The 17,795-nt window shown below is 43.2% G+C and overlaps 1 protein-coding gene across 3 annotated transcripts in view; it reads right to left on the bottom strand.

Annotated features, from left to right (window-relative positions):
- The window catches only part of OSBPL10 (oxysterol binding protein like 10), a 534,391-nt gene that overhangs the window by 35,020 nt on the left and 481,576 nt on the right, over positions 1-17,795 (bottom strand). For all 3 annotated transcript variants that reach the window (XM_088463527.1, XM_088463519.1, XM_088463516.1), the window contains 2 exons: positions 8,146-8,332; positions 6,209-6,391 (listed from right to left, as the gene is read on the bottom strand). In XM_088463527.1, coding sequence (XP_088319653.1) covers positions 6,209-6,391; positions 8,146-8,332 — 370 coding nt within the window. The remainder of the gene's footprint in view (positions 1-6,208; positions 6,392-8,145; positions 8,333-17,795) is intronic.

Here is a 17,795-nt window from a genome sequence, read left to right on the forward strand (position 1 = left end):
CTTCACGGCATTAATACGTCCTATCCATGAAAGAAAATACTTTCGCCTTTGTTGCAGGTCATTATATCTGATAAGGGGGGGGGGTAATTGGTTTTATAGAGTGAGTCATAGGATTTTATTATGGATATCCCAAGGTATTTCAGGAAATCCCTCTTCCAAATGAAATTAAAATTTGTCTGTAACAACCTCCTCGTGTTTCCAGGGAGATGGAGAGGAAGGGCCTCAAATTTGTCATGATTAATGTTGTAGCCCGACAAAGAGCCATAAAGGGAAAGCTCCTGAAACAGGTTGGGGAGTGATGTGAGTGGTCTTGTTAGCGTGAGGAGTATATCATCAGCAAATAAGGAAAGGGTATATTGGGATTGTTTAATTTTGACACCGGCTATGTTAGGGTTTTCCCTTATACGGCTAGCGAGCGGTTCTATAATGAGGGCAAATATCAGGGGCGATAAGGGACATCCCTGTCTGGTCCCATTGGTGATAGAAAATGAGTCTGATAATAGACCGCCTGTGGAGACTGAGGCGGAGGGGTTATAATAAAGGGCTTGAATGGCCTGTAAGAACTTCCCGTGAAACCCGGAGCTACGCAATGTTTGGAACATAAATGACCAAGAGACCCTATCAAAGGCCTTCTCCGCGTCCAAAGCAAGCACCAGAGAAGGAAGCTTGTGAGCATTGACATAGTGAACTATATCAATAGTGCGTCTAGTATTGTCTAGTGCCTGCCTGGATGGGACAAAGCACACCTGGTCTGGGTGAGTGGGGAGAAGTGGGTTTAGCCTATATGCAAGTACTTTGGCGAAAAGTTTTAGGTCGGTATTAAGCAGTGAGATGGGGCGGTAGTTAGACATTAGTAATGGGTCTTTATTGGGCTTTGGAAGGACGGTGATAGTAGCTTTGGTCGCATCTGGGTGAAATGAAGTTCCTTCTAGGATTTGGTTAAAGACCGCAGTTAAGTGGGGTATCAGAGAGGATTGGAAGGTTTTATAATAAGACATTGGAAATCCATCGGGACCTGGGGCTTTAGAGGGTTTTTGTGTTTTAAGGGCTGAGAGGATTTCTTCGGCGGAGATAGGGTCGTCAGGAGCAGTGGAAGTCGCAGTATTTATGTGGGGTAGGTTACAAGAGGCTAAGTAATCTGTAATTGAAGTGTCGGCTGGGGAGGGAAGAGGGGAATACTCGGAAATATTATAAAGGTGCTCGTAATATGTTTGGAATATTGAATTAATAGTAGTAGGGTTATATTGATGAGTGCCATGGTCGTCTTTTAATACTGGGATCACGGTCCTGGCCTTCCGGGCCTTCAACCTATTAGCTAGTAGGGAATCTGCTTTATTATTTTTTTCGTCGAATTTTTGATTAAGCCAACGTAAAGATTGCTCAGTTTTTTTCGGGCTGAATGGCATTGAGGGATGCTTTTGCAGTAGTTAGTTGATTATATAGAGAACGGGAAGGGAGAAGTTTATGAGAAGTTTCTAGGTGGTGGACCTCTTCTGTCAGGAAAGTTATTTGGGATCTACGTTCTTTGTTTCTGAAGGAGGCATAACTAATGATATATCCACTAATTACTGCTTTATGTGCTTCCCAAGCTAATGGGGTGCATGCAGAGTCTATAGTGTTCAGGGAAAAATAATCTTTAAGGGCAAATCTAATTTTCTCCTGAAATTTTGGGATCTTCAAAAGGGTTTCGTTTAGACGCCAAGAAGGTCGGGATGTGGGCATGTCAAAAAAATCAAATGATGTAGTAATTATGGAATGGTCAGACCAGTGATTAGTGGCTATAGATGAGTCGGAAAGGTGTTTAGATGCTGGGGTGCAACAGAGAAAAAGATCAATCCTTGAGTAAGATTGATGAGGAATTGAAAAAAAGGTGAAGTGACTGTGGGATGAAGGGCTCGCCAAGTATCGAAAAGGCCTGATTCACGAAGATGTGAGTTCAAAGATTTAGTCAAAGAGCAAGGTCGTAAAATAGTAGGGGCAGGAGATTTGTCGAGTTCATGATTGAGGACGGCATTGAAGTCTCCACCTACAAGAAGGTAGCCCTTTCTACATTTATTTCATTTGGAAAAAAAACATTTAAAAATTCTATCTGGCCATTGTTAGGAGCCTACACAGTAGCTATCGTGCATTCCAGATTACCCAGTTTACCAGTAAATATAATGAATCTTCCATCAGATTCTGTGTGAACTGAATTTTGGACAAAGGCCACTTTATTGCTAATTAGTATGGCAACCCCATTGTGTTTCGATTGACTAGAAGAGTAGTAGGAGGTAGGGAAGTTCTTGGAATGTAGAGAAGGGTGCATAGTAGCTTTAAAATGAGTCTCTTGAATCAGAACAATCCCAGCTTTGAGACTTCGGACAGATCGAAAAAGCGAAGATCGTTTTTGAGGAGTGTTCAAACCTTTGGCATTTAAGGAGATGAAGGTTAGTGACATAATTATAGGGTATGTTAGAAAAAATAGTTTGTAATGAGAATGAAGGGAATCTGACTCGCTGGGGAGGGAGGGAAAAATATAAGATCAGAGTAAAAGGGGTAATGGGGAAGGATCTGAATGGGAATTCCTCGTGTCCTGCACAGGAAGACACACACGGTAGTCGGGACTATGAAGTCCAAAAAGGTAGCAGGGAAAGTAGTCCAAGCTACCTTAGGAAAATTAGAATAAATAGGCTGTAAAATGAAATAGTATTCAATATGGGGAGTGTGTGAAGGTAGTCAGAAGTAGATGGTGAGAGTGTCGGAGTGTTGTGACCCTCCAGTGGTAGTCATATAGTGAAAAGGAGAGAAATATAGAAAAAATTAATAAAAAATTGTAAATATGTCACTGTAGGTGATGAGGGGGGGGGATTGTAAGAGCAGAGAGCTAAAAGGTCATTAAGAAGTGTTGGGTATAAAATACACAAAAATAAACATTGAGATTAAAAAAAAAAAATACACCCACTATATATACATACTTTAACAATCAATTGGAGCTCCTCACAGGTTCACTAAAAGTGAATCAATAATACACATATATAAACTAGGCTAAGCTAAACCGCTGAGAAATTATAGAATTGTCTAAATTTACACAAACTTTTGAGAATGTAACTCTATTGGCTGGCGATACGACCAAACAACGAAACATTGAAAATAGCTAATATATATCAGGAAATAAAATGATAATATTGTTGAAAAAGATATGAAATGGTCGTTGGAGAAGAACCAAAAATGTGTGTTGGGTGACCATTAAAAAAGGAAAACAGGGTATGATGATGGCAAATCTCGGATTTGTAAAGTCCCCGGCAAACATGTACTGGAGTCTGCGGAATAAAGGAACAGTTAACTTCTTCAGGTAGCGGATGATGTGTTAGGATAAGGGCCGGTGTCCTCCAAATGAGTGAGAAAGTCTTTGCCCTCTCTGGGATCTCTAATGATAACTGTTTTCCCATTGAAGTCGATCAGCAGTTTGAAGGGGAAGCCCCAACGGTAGCGGATACCTCGTGAACGTAGTGCGCTAGTCAGGTCTCGGAGTTCCCGTCGTTTTGATGATTGTGGGAGGGGCTAGGTCTTGAAAGAAGTTTAATGTTGGCGTATAGGATATGAGATTTATTGCACGAAGGGGCAAGGACTCTTTCCTTATCCTTAAAACTGAGAAAGCGCATGATTACATCCCGTGGGGGTTCACCATCTCGGGGCTTGGGTCTAAGGGCCAGGTGGGCTCTTTCTAATGGTAGCTGCTGTGGACCCAAATTGAGGAAAATAAAGGTGAATATTTTGTGCAGATAGTTATCCAGATTGTCCGGGGTTACAGATTCTGGTATATTCCGCATACGAAGATAAATTTTTTTTCCCGGTTCTCTAAATCCTCATTTTTAGTGAAAAGATCAGCACGGTCTTGAATAATGTGATCGAGATCTCTGTGGGTTTTGTTTTGAGATTTTTGAGAGTATCTTGATGGGACTCCAATTTCGAGGTTCTGGAGGACAATGAGAAAAGATCGGATTTAATGGTTGAGACCGCTTTATCTAGTTTGGATTCCAGAAAGTCCTTGAGGTCTGTGATAAGGGTTCATAAAGCCATGATGTCCTCTTTAGTGGACAGAGCTGGAGGGGTTGAATCATGATGATCTGTCTGGTGAGAGCGCGGTGATGAGGGGGTCGACGGCCTTTGAGGACTTATCACCTTTGGAGAAGTGTTGAACTATGTCACCGCCCACTTGTTTTCTGGAGTTTGCGTTAGACCTATTCATAGTGATATCGTATGAGCAGTAGTAAGAGGGAGGTGGATTAGTGGGGGGAATATTCGGAATGAGTTGAACAGTGACAGGAGACCTGTTGTAATAGTGAGTTGGAAGAGATTGCTGTGTTGAACTATAGCCTAATTTAGTACCACCGGAGGGTGCAACAACGGTGCGTTCAGGGACTCTTTGACACAAATTGTTATAGCAAATAAAGAGTGTCGCAATAGCTATAGGTTTTTGAAGGGGAACAAACAATGCTGGCAGGAGAGTCCAGGAGGTCACGGACCAGGATACAGTGAGTTTGGACTAAAATTAAATACTGCTTTGGAAGATAATTCCAAGTAAAAGAATCTGTGAGGCAGAGAGTCCTGTAAGGTATACAGTAAATCTTGTGTTCACTTGACGTCCCGGCAGGGGGTCACCACCACCCACAAGGTGGCACCTTTATAGGGTAGTAATTGGGAGCTCCACAGTGTGGGGAAGCCACCCCATGAACTAGCAAAGGTTACTCTGCAGAGGGGATCACTGGGGTTTTAGGTGCTATGGTGAGGGAAATGATCCAGCCAGCAGCAGTGAGAGTGACCTGCAGAGAGAAAGCAGGTCTCATAAGATGGCGCCGAAGTGTTCCTTGGCTCAGTGCCCAGACCCCCAAGCAGTGTAGTGCCGAGCGTGACCCAAGGGGTGAAGATAACAGGCTCCTGTACTCCCTGGCCATGATTCCAGCGGGCAGTGTGGGAGTGAGTGAGAAAAGCGCTCACCTCTAAATGAAGCCGGCGTCCGCTTCGGATATCCCGCAGGTCGCGGCCCTAGGGTGTTGGGTCACTGGTGGATAAGGGGGGTGGGAATGAGCCGCCAGGGACGGCAAATGTGCCAAAAAAACTGGCGTTTTGGCTGGAGCTCCAAACACCCACGTCTGGCTTCTTCTGTAGTGAGGCCACGCCCCCCCAGTTCAAGGTCTCTTTTACAGTTAGAACCCTTGTGATTGTAACCTACTTATCTGGCTAACATGGCAGCTATTATGTCACTATTACAAGGGATCTATCCAAGTTGATGTCCAGAGTAACATTGGTTTTGTCTCCCTTGGCAACACTTCACTGAAGCCATAGCACTGTGACATCATCAGGTTACCCAGGGAACACAAATGCGGAAGTTCCTAATCTCCATAGGAAAGCACAGTGTTCATAATGGAGGCTGTGTTTTAATAATTGGGTAACTGGGAAACAACTCAAACATTCCCCATGAACAGTGCTGGTAACAGAGTTTGGGGAAGATGTATCAAGCCTTCTAAATAGTGGAGAAGTGGACAGGTGGAGAACAGTGATGTGCGGTGAGGTAAATGTCTGGGGAGGCACTGGCTAGTATCAGAGCCAGATTTACAGATACATATATGAACCCAAGGGTGCATGCGGGTATTATACAAATGTGCAGCAGTATATAGTGTTGGAACTTGGTGACTTTTGATCAGGCATGTGCGGAAAAGGTAGACAGGGGAGGCAGTGCCTCACCTGCCATACACTTTTTACTCCAGAATTTTGACTATAAAAATAATTTGAATAATACAAAGAAGATATTTATAATAAATGTTACTTCTCATTTTATAGTTAAAATTCTGGAGTATATCTAAGTATGACAGGAAAGACTCTGCTTCACCTCACTGCACTGGTGGAGAAGTTGCCCATAGCAACCAATTGCCACTAACATCTAAGTATCATCTTCAGTAGACTGTGGGCTTTCCGGATACTTACATTCAAGTTGTCAGACTTGCCAGAAGTCAAACAATATGTTATGCATGGCAGTTGGATAAGAAGCATTTAAACACGGTAGTTAATGGTACACATTATCTTTTTCTAAATATTGCAGTTACTGGAAAAAAAAACACTCTGGAATACTATAAAACACTTTGAAAGATATATTGTTTTATTTCATCTGTGATAGTCTTTACCTGAGACCTTTCCACTACAGTATCTGAATTGTTCTACATTTACCCACCTTGATTCAGACAGGCCTTGTTTTTCCACGGGGCGTATCTTTTTCCTAATGACTGAAAGCTTTGTGGTGTCAATTACTTTGGTCTCGCCACTGCTGTATGTGAACTCCAGAGTTCCATTCCATTCCCCTTGGGCCTTATAGACTATTGTGTTGGTGGGGTTATGCTTCACCTCAGCTGTGACTCTAGGTAAAAAAAAACAAGTAATAAGGAATAAATAAAAAGAATGTGTTGTTTTGAAAGACTTTTCAATAAATTTGTCAAGTGATGTAAACCAATAACAGTGACAGAACTGAGCAGACCTTTCAGAGAGTGTACCATCCAACACCAGCAGAAAAAGGCATCTTGCAACAGCAAGGACGTAGGAACGGGGGGGGGAAAGGGCAAGGGGTTGGCTTATAAACATTTGAAAGGCGGCAGGGAGGAGGAGACTGGTGCAGTAGCCGAGGACGGCGGGGTGATGCTGGCAGCAGGGGACTGGGACTCTGACAGCTGTTCCTCCTGGTCCCCTGTGCACTCTGCACTCTCTGCAGCATCCAACACCCACAGCCCTGAGCTCTCACACTCAGGGCAGGAGCAGCAGCAGCAGCAGCCTCCGCTCAATCAGAGAGCAGCGTCAGTAATAGGCGGAGTCTCATTGTGGGCTGCTGGGGCTCCTGGACGGCCATGACACCAGAGGGTGTGTGGGACTACATCACGATGTGGGCACAGTTCAGCTACAGCTGCACGTCGCGCTGCATCGTCCACCCGGTAGGGGCAGTGGCAGCCCAGTAACAGTAAGTTGGAGGGAGGGAGGGGGGGTTGGAACGATTTTATTGCCCCCCCAACATAAAATTGTTCAGACGCCCCTGTGCTGTGCAACAGTCTAAAATGTGTATTATGTAAGAATGTCCAAACGTATGCAGTCAGTATGTCGACACTGACAATGTTGACAATTATTAAAATGTTGACATCATAAGTGCGAACACCTGTAAAATGTCCACATGGACAGAATGTCAACATATGAATTGTCAACAAAAAATGTCAAAATTACCATTAGGTTTAGCGGTTATGGCCAGGTTTAGGGATAACCTTACCTTAAAAACATTCTGACCATGACGGCATGCTAAATGTTGACATGGTAAATGTCAACATTTCGACATGTTTCGTATTGACATAACAATCAGGTTGACTTAATATACCGAACCCGACCAAACTATTACAGGAGATAATAATATATGTACTTTTACCATCTAGATACTCAGATATTAGTCATTTAGGCTAAAAAAAAAGCTCTATGTAGCGTCCTTCAATACAGGTGGATTACGGTGTGCACAGGAAAAATTCTATCCCCAAGATTAAATAATGTCCCACAAAGGTCTATTGGCCCTGTTTTAGGAATGAGGTGTATATAATGACACATTTTTCTAGATGAGGAGGAGGGTAGTTCCACAATGGGGTCCATGGACACTGGTGGATGGGGTTGATAAACTGCTAGGGATCTATTACTACTAAGGGGGTAACTCCACTGAGGAGCTATTACCATTGGGAGGTGATGCTACAATGAGGCCAATGGACACGGGAGGGGTGGGGAGTCATGCAAGGCACCACCTAGGCGTATATTTAAAAAAAATAATAATTAAATACATTTTTAAGAAATATTTTAACCTAAATTATAAAAAAGAATTGATAGTTATGTGGTTAATAAGTGGTTAGCTGTAAGTGCAATGAAAAGGGAAAACACAGATAATGAACAATATTAATATTTCTCAAAAAGAGCAAGAGACTCAATTAAAAACAAAAAGAAAGTATTGCGCAACATAAATTCACATAGGAAATTATATGATGATGTCAGGACTACTGGTAGTAGGAGAACACTCTTTAAGTAACAAATGTAACTGAGCGCAGTTTAGCTTTGCTACTAAAATGCCTAAAATTCTTTAGCAGTATTATCCATTACCTGTGTACTTTCCCTCCATAGAAAGGCTTGGTGTGGAATGTAATGGTGGCAGTGTAACCTGTCTTGGCACAGGTAATATTGATTTTACCTCCCAGCTCCACCCAGGGAACTGTGAGTATTGACCGAGCATAGGCACTGGGAAGAGTAAATACGTATTCCTCACCATACTCCATCAGCTTGAGGACCCCTAAGTGGAACAAATGAGCAAACAAAGAGAGAGCCTGTTAGATGCAATATCCGGTAACACAATCTGTGCTATAATGAAGACAAAACTCAATTGTAAAATATGTCCTATTAAACAGGATTTTGTATAGGCTTTGTGTCAAATGTTTTTCTCAAAAGAAGTATTAATGGTAATCTGTCAAAAAAGCAACAGTATACTATAATATTTATAGTTCTTAACAAAGACTAATTAGGATGGTAGAAAGTCATTTATACTATATAACACGCTGAATTTGTACTGTAAATAAAAATAAAAACCCAACTTTGCACCAGTCAAATGTACTTACACCCAGATACATTTACTCTCAGCCAGGTTATATGTATGAGAACAGATTTTTAGCAATTGTTTTTATAGCGAAAACCACTTTCACCATTTAATAGAGTATGTATAATTTTATGTCTTGTGTAGGACTGAAAGTAGCAAAAAATATATTCTATCATACACACAGAAAAGCATATAAAGCACCTATCAGCTTCAGGGGTGGATCCACAACCAGCCAATCAGAAGCAGGTTAGTGCTGGTGACTCTCATCATCCTCCTTATGTGTTTACACCAACCCTCAGGTGCACTTATGGGAACATTTCCTTACTGTACACTGTCCGCGTTTGCCCACCCTTTCCTCTCCCATTCTGTATCTCAAATCCTAAAGTGGTGCAAGGACGAAATCTACATACTGACATATTGTTTGTTGGCATGCATAGTATAAATGAGAATATTTAATGTTATGCAAATAGTTGTAAGCCCATCTCAACATGAGCCCATGTGTGTTGTTTATGCCACATTTGTTATTTTATGTTCAGCACAACATACAGTATAATAAAATAAATTTACCATATATCCGTAATGGGCATGACATTAATTGCCTTTCTACCTCATTTAAATTTCGGTGTGTGATTTGGACTTGGTTATAAACCGTAATTAATTTATATAGGGGACAAGAATATTGTATTCTTTTAAGTACAAAACATGACAACTTCAGAACCTCATAGAGCAAAGCCTTGATTTTTGTAGTAATATTTTGTATTCTGTCTAGATTTATAGAACATGTCATGTTCAATTTTATAAGTTACATGTAGCTATATTTCACAGAGAACATCAAACATCATAGAAATAAAAGAATGGTAGCTCCAAAAATAGATTCGGTTGACAACTTCCCAAAAATGTAACTAAATTCTCATTGTAACTATTAAGTTACAAAAATAAATATAGTAGTAATGTTCTTTTCTGTACCGAGTCCATTTCGGATACACTATAATAATGAGTAGTAGGGCAAGGGGGTAGAAGAGGAAATCAGTCACTGATGTAGATCCTCCATTCATAAACCACAAAACATAGACAAGCCCCAAAATACATTATTTGATGATTTATCATTTATTATGCAGAAAGTTCTGATAGCCTTAAGAATATATATATATATATATATATATATATATATATATATATATATATATTAGGGGTGAGTGGGTTCGGATTTCTGAAATCCGAACCCCCACGAGCCCCCACGATCGGAGGCAGATCCGTGTCAGGCTCGACTTTTCCCGCCTGACTCAGATCTGAAATCGAGGCCAAACGTCATCATCCCGCCTTCCGGGTCTCGCGGGTTTTGGATCTTATATTAGGTACCCGCGTCGGCGCCATTTTCTCACTCGGCTGTGGACAGTGAAGAGGGAGGGTGGGAGTTAGGGCTGGCTGGGCTGTGTAGTGCAGAGTAGTGTTGTGCTGTGTTGTGCTGCTGTTGTCCACTACTTCAAAGTCCATAGGGGCTGGCTGTGTTGTGCTGTTGTTAATAGGGGCTGTGTCCACTACTTCAAAGTCCATAGGGGCTGGCTGGACTGTGTTGTGCAGTCAGTTCTCCATAGGGGCTGTGTCCACTCCAAAGTCCTGTGCAGTGTCCCAGTCCTAAAGGGGTGCTGTAGTGTTGTCCAGGGGGTGCTCTGTCCATCAGGGGTGCTCACCCCAAGTGCAAAAAAAAATAAAATATTTTCTGTGTTTGTGAATTGTGTGCGCAGTAGCCGCACGTGCATCAACAAAGTAGTGCCAAGCGTGCGCCTGTGTTATAAGTAAAGGGCCGGCTGGCTTGACCGTTAAAGGGTGCTGTAACCCCCAAAGTACACTCCAAACAAAATAAAAAAATATTTTCTGTGTTTGTGAATTGTGTGCGCAGTAGCCGCATGTGCATCAACAAAGTAGTGCCAAGCGTGCTCCTGTGTCATAAGTAAAGGGCCGGCTGGCTTGACCGTTAAAGGGTGCTGTAACCCCCAAAGTACACTCCAAACAAATTAAAAAATATTGTCTGTGTTTGTGAATTGTGTGCGCAGTAGCCGCACGTGCATCAACAAAGTAGTGCCAAGCGTGCGCCTGTGTCATAAGTAAAGGGCCGGCTGGCTTGACCGTTAAAGGGTGCTGTAACCCCCAAAGTACACTCCAAACAAAATTAAAAAATATTTTCTGTGTTTGTGAATTGTGTGCGCAGTAGCCGTACGTGCATCAACAAAGTAGTGCCAAGCGTGCGCCTGTGTCATAAGTAAAGGGCTGGCTGGCTTGACCGTTAAAGGGTGCTGTAACCCCCAAAGTACACTCCAAACAAAATTAAAAATTTTTTTCTGTGTTTGTGAATTGTGTGCACTGTGGCTGCACGTGCATCAACAAAGGAGCAGCGCCAAGCGTGCGCCTGTGTCCCATAAGTAAAGGGCCGGCTGGCTCATTTCTTAAAGGGTGGTGTAACCCACAAAGTGCACTAGTCTCCAACAAAAATAAAAAATTATTTTCTGTGTTTGTGTGCGCCTTAGCCGCACGTATATATCAATATAACATAAATGGAGGACCAAACTTTCTCCGATAAAAATAAAATAGGGAAAGATCAAGAACCACTTCCTCCTAGTGCTGAAGCTGCTGCCACTAGTCATGACATAGACAATAACATGCCATCAACGTCGTCTGCCAAGGCCGATGCCCAATGTCATAGTAGAGGGCACATACAATCCCAAATGGCAAAGTTCAGGAAAATGACCTTGAGAAAAACATTTAAATCATCTGAAGAGAAACGTAAACTTGCCAATATGCCATTTACGACACGGAGTGGCAAGGAATGGCTAAGGTCTTTCCCTATGTTCATGACTAGTGGTTCAGCTTCACATGACGATGGAAGCCCTCCTCCCACTAAAAAAATCAAAAGAGTTAAGCTGGCAAAAGCACAGCGAAGAACTGTGCGTTCTAAGAAGATATCACAAATCCCCAAGGAGAGTCCAAGTGTGGTGGTGGTTGCGATGCCTGACCTTCCCAGCACTGGACGGGAAAAGGTGGCTCTTTCCACCAATTGCACGCCCCCTGCAAGTGCTGAAAGGAGCACCCACAGTCCACTTGCTGATATGCAAATTGAAGATGTCACAGTTGAAGTACAACAGGATGAGGATACTGGTGTAGCTGGCGCTGAGGAGGAAGTTGGCGAGGAGGATTCTGATGGTGACGTGGTTTGTTTAAATCAGGCTCCGGGGGAGACAGTTGTTGTCCGTGGGATGAAAAAGCCCATCACAGTCATGCCTGGGCAGAAGACCAAACATTCCACCTCTTTGGTCTAGCAATATTTCTATCTAAATCCGGACAACAACTGTCTTGCCATATGTACCATATGTAAAGGTGAAATAAGTAGGGGTAGGGACGTTAACCACCTAGGAACATCCTCCCTTATACGGCACCTGCAGCGCGTTCATAAAAAGTTACTGTCAAGTTCAGAAACTTTGGCTAAGACCATAAGCAGTCCAGGGACACCTAAATCCCGTTGTCCTGTTGTATCCAAGCGCCTGCAAACCACACCGTCAACTCCCTCCTCGTCAATTTCCTCCTTAGTCAGGATCGGAAGTAGTCCTGCAGGCCATGTCACTGGCATGACTGACTCTCCTATCCGGGATTCCTCTGGAGGATCCCGCATTGCTACGCCTCCTGCTGCCGCTGCTGCTGTTGCTACTGCTGGGAGTCGTTCATCATCCCAGAGAGGAAGTAGGAACACCACTACTTTTACTAAACAATTGACCCTAAAACAGTCCTTAGCGAGGAGGATGAAGTACGACAGCAGTCATCCTGAAGCAAAACGTATAACTGAGGCCTTGACTGCTATGTTGGTGTTAGACGTGCGTCCGGTATCCGCCATTAGTGCAGTGGGATTTAGACAATTGATGGAGGTAGTGTGTCCCCGGTTCCAAATCCCGTCTAGATTCCACTTCACTAGGCAGGCGATACCGAGACTGTACAGAAACATCAGAAAAAGTGTCCTCAGTGTCCTGAAAATGCCGTTGTACCCAATGTCCACTTAACCACGGACATGTGGACAAGTGGAACAGGGCAGACTAAGGACTATATGACTGTGACAGCCCACTGGGTAGATGTATCACCTTACGCAGCAACAGCAGCAGCGTCACCAGTAGCAGCATCTCAGAAACGCCACCTCGTTCCAAGGCAGGCTACGCTGTGTATCACCGGTTTCAGTAAGAGGCACACCGCCGACAACCTCTTAGAGAAACTGAGGGAAATCATCGCCCAGTGGCTTACCCCACTTAGACTCTCCTGGGGATTTGTGATATCTGACGCCACCAATATTGTGCGGGCATTACATCTGGGCAAATTCCAGCACGGTCCATGTTTTGCTCACACAATAAACTTGGTGGTGCAGAATTTTCTGAAAAGCGACAGGGGCGTGCAGGAGACGCTTTGGGTGGCCCGAAAAATTTCGGGCCACTTTCGCCATTCAGCGACTGCGTGCCGAAGACTGGAGCGCCAGCAAACACTCTTGAACCTGCCCCGCCATCACCTGAAGCAAGAGGTTGTGATGCGGTGGAACTCAACCCTCTATATGCTTCAGAGGATGGAGGAGCAGCAAAAGGCCATTCAAGCCTATACATCCACCTATGACATAGGCAAAGAAGGGGGTATGCACCTGACTCAAGCGCAGTGGAGAATGATTTCCGTGTTGTGCAAGGTTCTCCAGCCCTTCGAACTTGCCACACGTGAAGTCAGTTCAGACACTGCCAGCTTGAGTCAGGTCATTCCCCTCATCAGGCTTTTGCAGAAGCAGCTGGAGAAAGTGAAGGAGGAGCTAAGACGGAGCGATTCCGCTCGGCATGTGGGACTTGTGGATGAAGCCCTTCATTCGCTTTGCCAGGATTCCAGGGTGGTCAATCTGTTGAAATCAGACCACTACATTTTGGCCACCGTGCTCGATCCTAGGTTTAAAGCCTATGTGGTGTCTCTCTTTCCGGCCGACACAAGCCTGCAGAGGTGCAAAGACCTGCTGGTGAAAACACTGTCAGCTGAAGCAGAACGTGACACGTCAACAGCTCCTTCTTCATTTTCTCCCGCAACTGGGGCTGCCAGGAAAAAACTTAGGTATCTTAAGCAACCCGTTAGCGGTGATGCAGGGCAGGCAGGACCAAGTTTGGACATCTGGTCCGGACTGAAGGACCTGGCAACAATTTCTGACATGTCTACTGTCACTACATATGATACTGTCAACATTGACAGAATGGTGGAGGATTACATCAGTGACAGCATCCAAGTAGGCATGTCAGACAGTCCATACCTGTACTGGCAGGAAAAAGGCAATTTGGAGGCCCCTGTACAAACTGGCTCTATTTTACCTGAGTTGCCCCCCCTCCAGTGTATACTCCAAAAGAGTGTTTAGTGCAGCCGGGAACCTTGTCAGCGAAAGGCGTAGGAGGTTGCTTCCACAAAATGTGGAGAAGATGATGTTCATAAAAATGAATTATCAACTCTTCCAGGGAGACCAGCCTCCAGAACGTACAGAGGGACCTGTGGTGGTGGATTCCAGTGGGGATGAGTTAATACTCTGTGAGGATGAGGATGTACACAACACTAAAGAGGGTGAGGAATCGGTGGATGAGGACGACATCTTGCCTCCGTAGAGCCAGTTTGTGCAGGGACAGATTAATTGCCAGCTTGTTTTGTGGGGGCCCAAACGAACCAATCATTTCAGCCACAGTTGTGTGGCAGACCCTGGCGCTGAAATGATTGGTTTGTTAAAGTGTGCATGTCCTGTTTATACAACATAAGGGTGGGTGGGAGGGCCCAAGGACAATTCCATCTTGCACCTCTTTTTTTTCTTTGCATTATGTACTGTTTGGGGCCTAGTTTTTCAAACTGCCATCCTGTCTGCCACTGCAGTATCACTCCTAGATGGGTCACGTGTTTGTACCGCCCACTCGTGTTGCTTAGCATAGTCATCCAGCTACCTCGGTGCAACCTTTTGGACATAAAAACACTATTGTGAGGTGTGAGGTGTTCACAATAGACTGGAAATTAGTGGAAATTAAGGTTATTGAGGTTAATAATAGCATAGGAGCAGAAAAACCAACACATTCTGTGATTTTAGCTGTTTTTATGCTTTTTAAAAAAAAAATACAGATCCAAAACACAAAACCCAGAACCCAAAACACGGAAGGGTGGTTTTGGCAAAACCAATCCAGATCCAAAACACGAAGAAAGATCCAGATCCAAAACCAAAACACGAAAAGTGGCCGGTGCACACCCCTAATATATATATATTTATATATACACACACATATATAGATAGATAGATATATATAGTGTTCATTCTAGCACCCTGCACCTGACACAACCCGTGCAGTTCCTTTCTCCTGCCTGAGGTGTCACTCTCTGCTCTGGTTCTTCTAGCAGACTCAGCTGAAGCAACAACCCGCTTAGATCAGTGGTTCCCAAACTGTTTTGATTCATGGTGCCCTAGAGTATTAACATCTTTTCCATGGCACCACTGTGCCAAACGTTTCTTATTGAGAAATACACCAAAAATTAAATTAAGTAAATTGTGCTTATATGTCACCCTTAGGTTCAGTTATGTGGTGGTTGACAGGGCAGCGCTTAATTTTGTCCACATATTTTTTGATAGGCAAAACCACTGCCAATCACGCGGACTAAATATTATTTTATTTGGTGCCGGACCACCAACCCGAGGCACCCCTGGAAGTGCCCTGAGGCACCCAGTTTGGGAACCACTGGCTTAGATACAGACCAGAGTGTGCTTCAAGCACCATAGCAGCGAGCGACACCCCAGATAGGAAAGAGGAACTGCACGGGTTGTGACAGGTGCAGGCTGCTAGAATGAACACTATATAGGAACTGCACGGGTTGTGACAGGTGCAGGCTGCTAGAATGAACACTATATATATATATATATATATATATTTATATATTAGGGATGTGCCTGCTCGGATAGGTTCGAGTTTGCACGTGGAGTTCGGATTTTTCCCTCCAAAAAAACGGAACTCAGAAAGAGGCAAAACGTCATCTTGCACGGACGAACATCATCATTCCTGACTTTTGCCTGCACATCCCTAATATATATATATATATATATATATATATACATATACACACACACACAGGTAATTTTATACAACATTTTAAATAATTTTGTGGCTCAAACAAAGTTTGTATACATACATGAAATTAATTAATTTATGTTTCATATACACCTTATACACACAGCCTGAAGGTAATTTTATACAATATCTTTTATAATTTGTGCCTTAGACAAACTTTGTGTACATTGAACTATCAAAAATCAAAGGTTTCATTATCTCAGTGATGCCAAAATAATTCTGTATTTCGGAATATTTGGATATGGGAGACTCAACCTGTGTATGTATATATATATATATATATATATATATATATATATATATATATATACATACACACAGTATATACATACACACACACTGTATATATGCATACAAACACACATACAACAAGGTACTGGTAAACGACTGCACTTGTCATGTAGCAGCCAAGTAGTGGTACACCAACTAAACAAACTGATTCCCTCTCTCATAGTGGAAGGCCCAAACTTCCCTCTCACAAAACAGAGGTCTTTAACACAGCACTTACATTTAGTCATAACAGTGTATTTCAAAAGGCCCCTGACCTATTCTACAGACAGTGAGAGACTGACTACAGAGACTGTCACACCCTTTATCAGTCTCTCACAGGTAGTCTGCTAATCAGCTTCTGTCTACCAGGCATATATCTCCCATTGGCAACCTTTCCAGTGTTTTTGTCACAATACATATACAGTATATATATATATACATACATATATGTGTGTGTGTGTCTACTCTTTTCTCTGTGTCTTGCTGTCTTTTACTCTTCCCCTCTTCCTCTTATCTCTCTCTTCCCTTCCTCTGTTTTACCCTCTTTAGTCTTTTCTTTCTTCCTTCTTTTATCCTATAGGTTTCCTTGTATCCGGAAAGATTTAACGATGTATGTCTCATGTCAGGTGCTGCATGACCCCTCCTAATGCTGCATGCTTCCCATATAGCATGGCATGTGTGCAGAGGTAAGGGTAATAAAGAGTGTGACTATCCTGTTGATATTACATGTGTAGTAGGTGTGCGGCTGGGGTCATGTACCTGGGGCTCTACTCACTGCAGCAGCTGTGAGTGGGAGGAGAGCACAGAGAGCAGCCACCAGACAGACTTGGAGACTCCATTGCAGTCATGTTCTCAGTAGGGGGTGCGGGGGCTCGATTGAAGGTACAAGGGGCTCCATGTACTGAAAATACAGTTGTCTTGGAGAACATGCCGCTTCTTCTACGCCTGTTATCGGTGCGAAGCAGGAGGTGGTTACTGCGATTGTTACTAAAAATAGCACCGCCAGGAGAGGTAATGTTAAGTCACCCCCTTGGCGATGTCAGCAGAGGCTCACTCTCCCATCCCCTGCAGCACTGCAGTTGCAGCAGAGAGATTGTTTTTTAAATCAAACTTTATTAACAAATCCATAAAGAAGACATTCAGATATCAACTTTTTACACACTGCAGGAGGAAGATAACAGCACCTAGAGGAGGTGAAAACGGCGCAGAAGAAAAATCCCAACAGTAAGTGACATCTACCTTTCAGTAAAAACTGGGACACAGCGCTGTAATAAGCGCTGAAGGCAGAGAATTCCCTTTAGTAGATCTATCGAGAAGCAATATGTACAGGTATTTTCTCTGCCTTTTTCATTTGGCCCCCTTATCTGAGCTTAGCTTAGTACATAGACTCCCAAGTTCAGGAGCACCCAGGCTGTACCTCTATTCTCAAGGGGTTGGGACATCGAACAGGGTTGAGAAGATCTCGTTGACTCTCCATTAGCTGTATAGACAGATGCAATAATCTGTTATATAATAAATTGTGTGTATATGTGTATCTATGCACCCATACAATATAGATGGATGGATAGATATTAAACCTTTACCAGACAGGCTCCATATCATATAGAGAAAAAGTGAATTTACTTAGAAGTCAATCTACCTAGAAATGTGGCATTTAGACATGTTGCCTGCACAATTTCCTGTTCTGTGAGGTCATCTTACAGTGTTAGGAAAGTGATCAGTAGCGATTAGACTAATGGAGTTCATCT

Source organism: Taudactylus pleione, unplaced genomic scaffold, assembly GCF_031769625.1.
Source record: "Taudactylus pleione unplaced genomic scaffold, aTauple2 ptg000053l, whole genome shotgun sequence".
In the NCBI taxonomy this organism is placed as follows: Eukaryota; Metazoa; Chordata; class Amphibia; order Anura; family Myobatrachidae; genus Taudactylus; species Taudactylus pleione.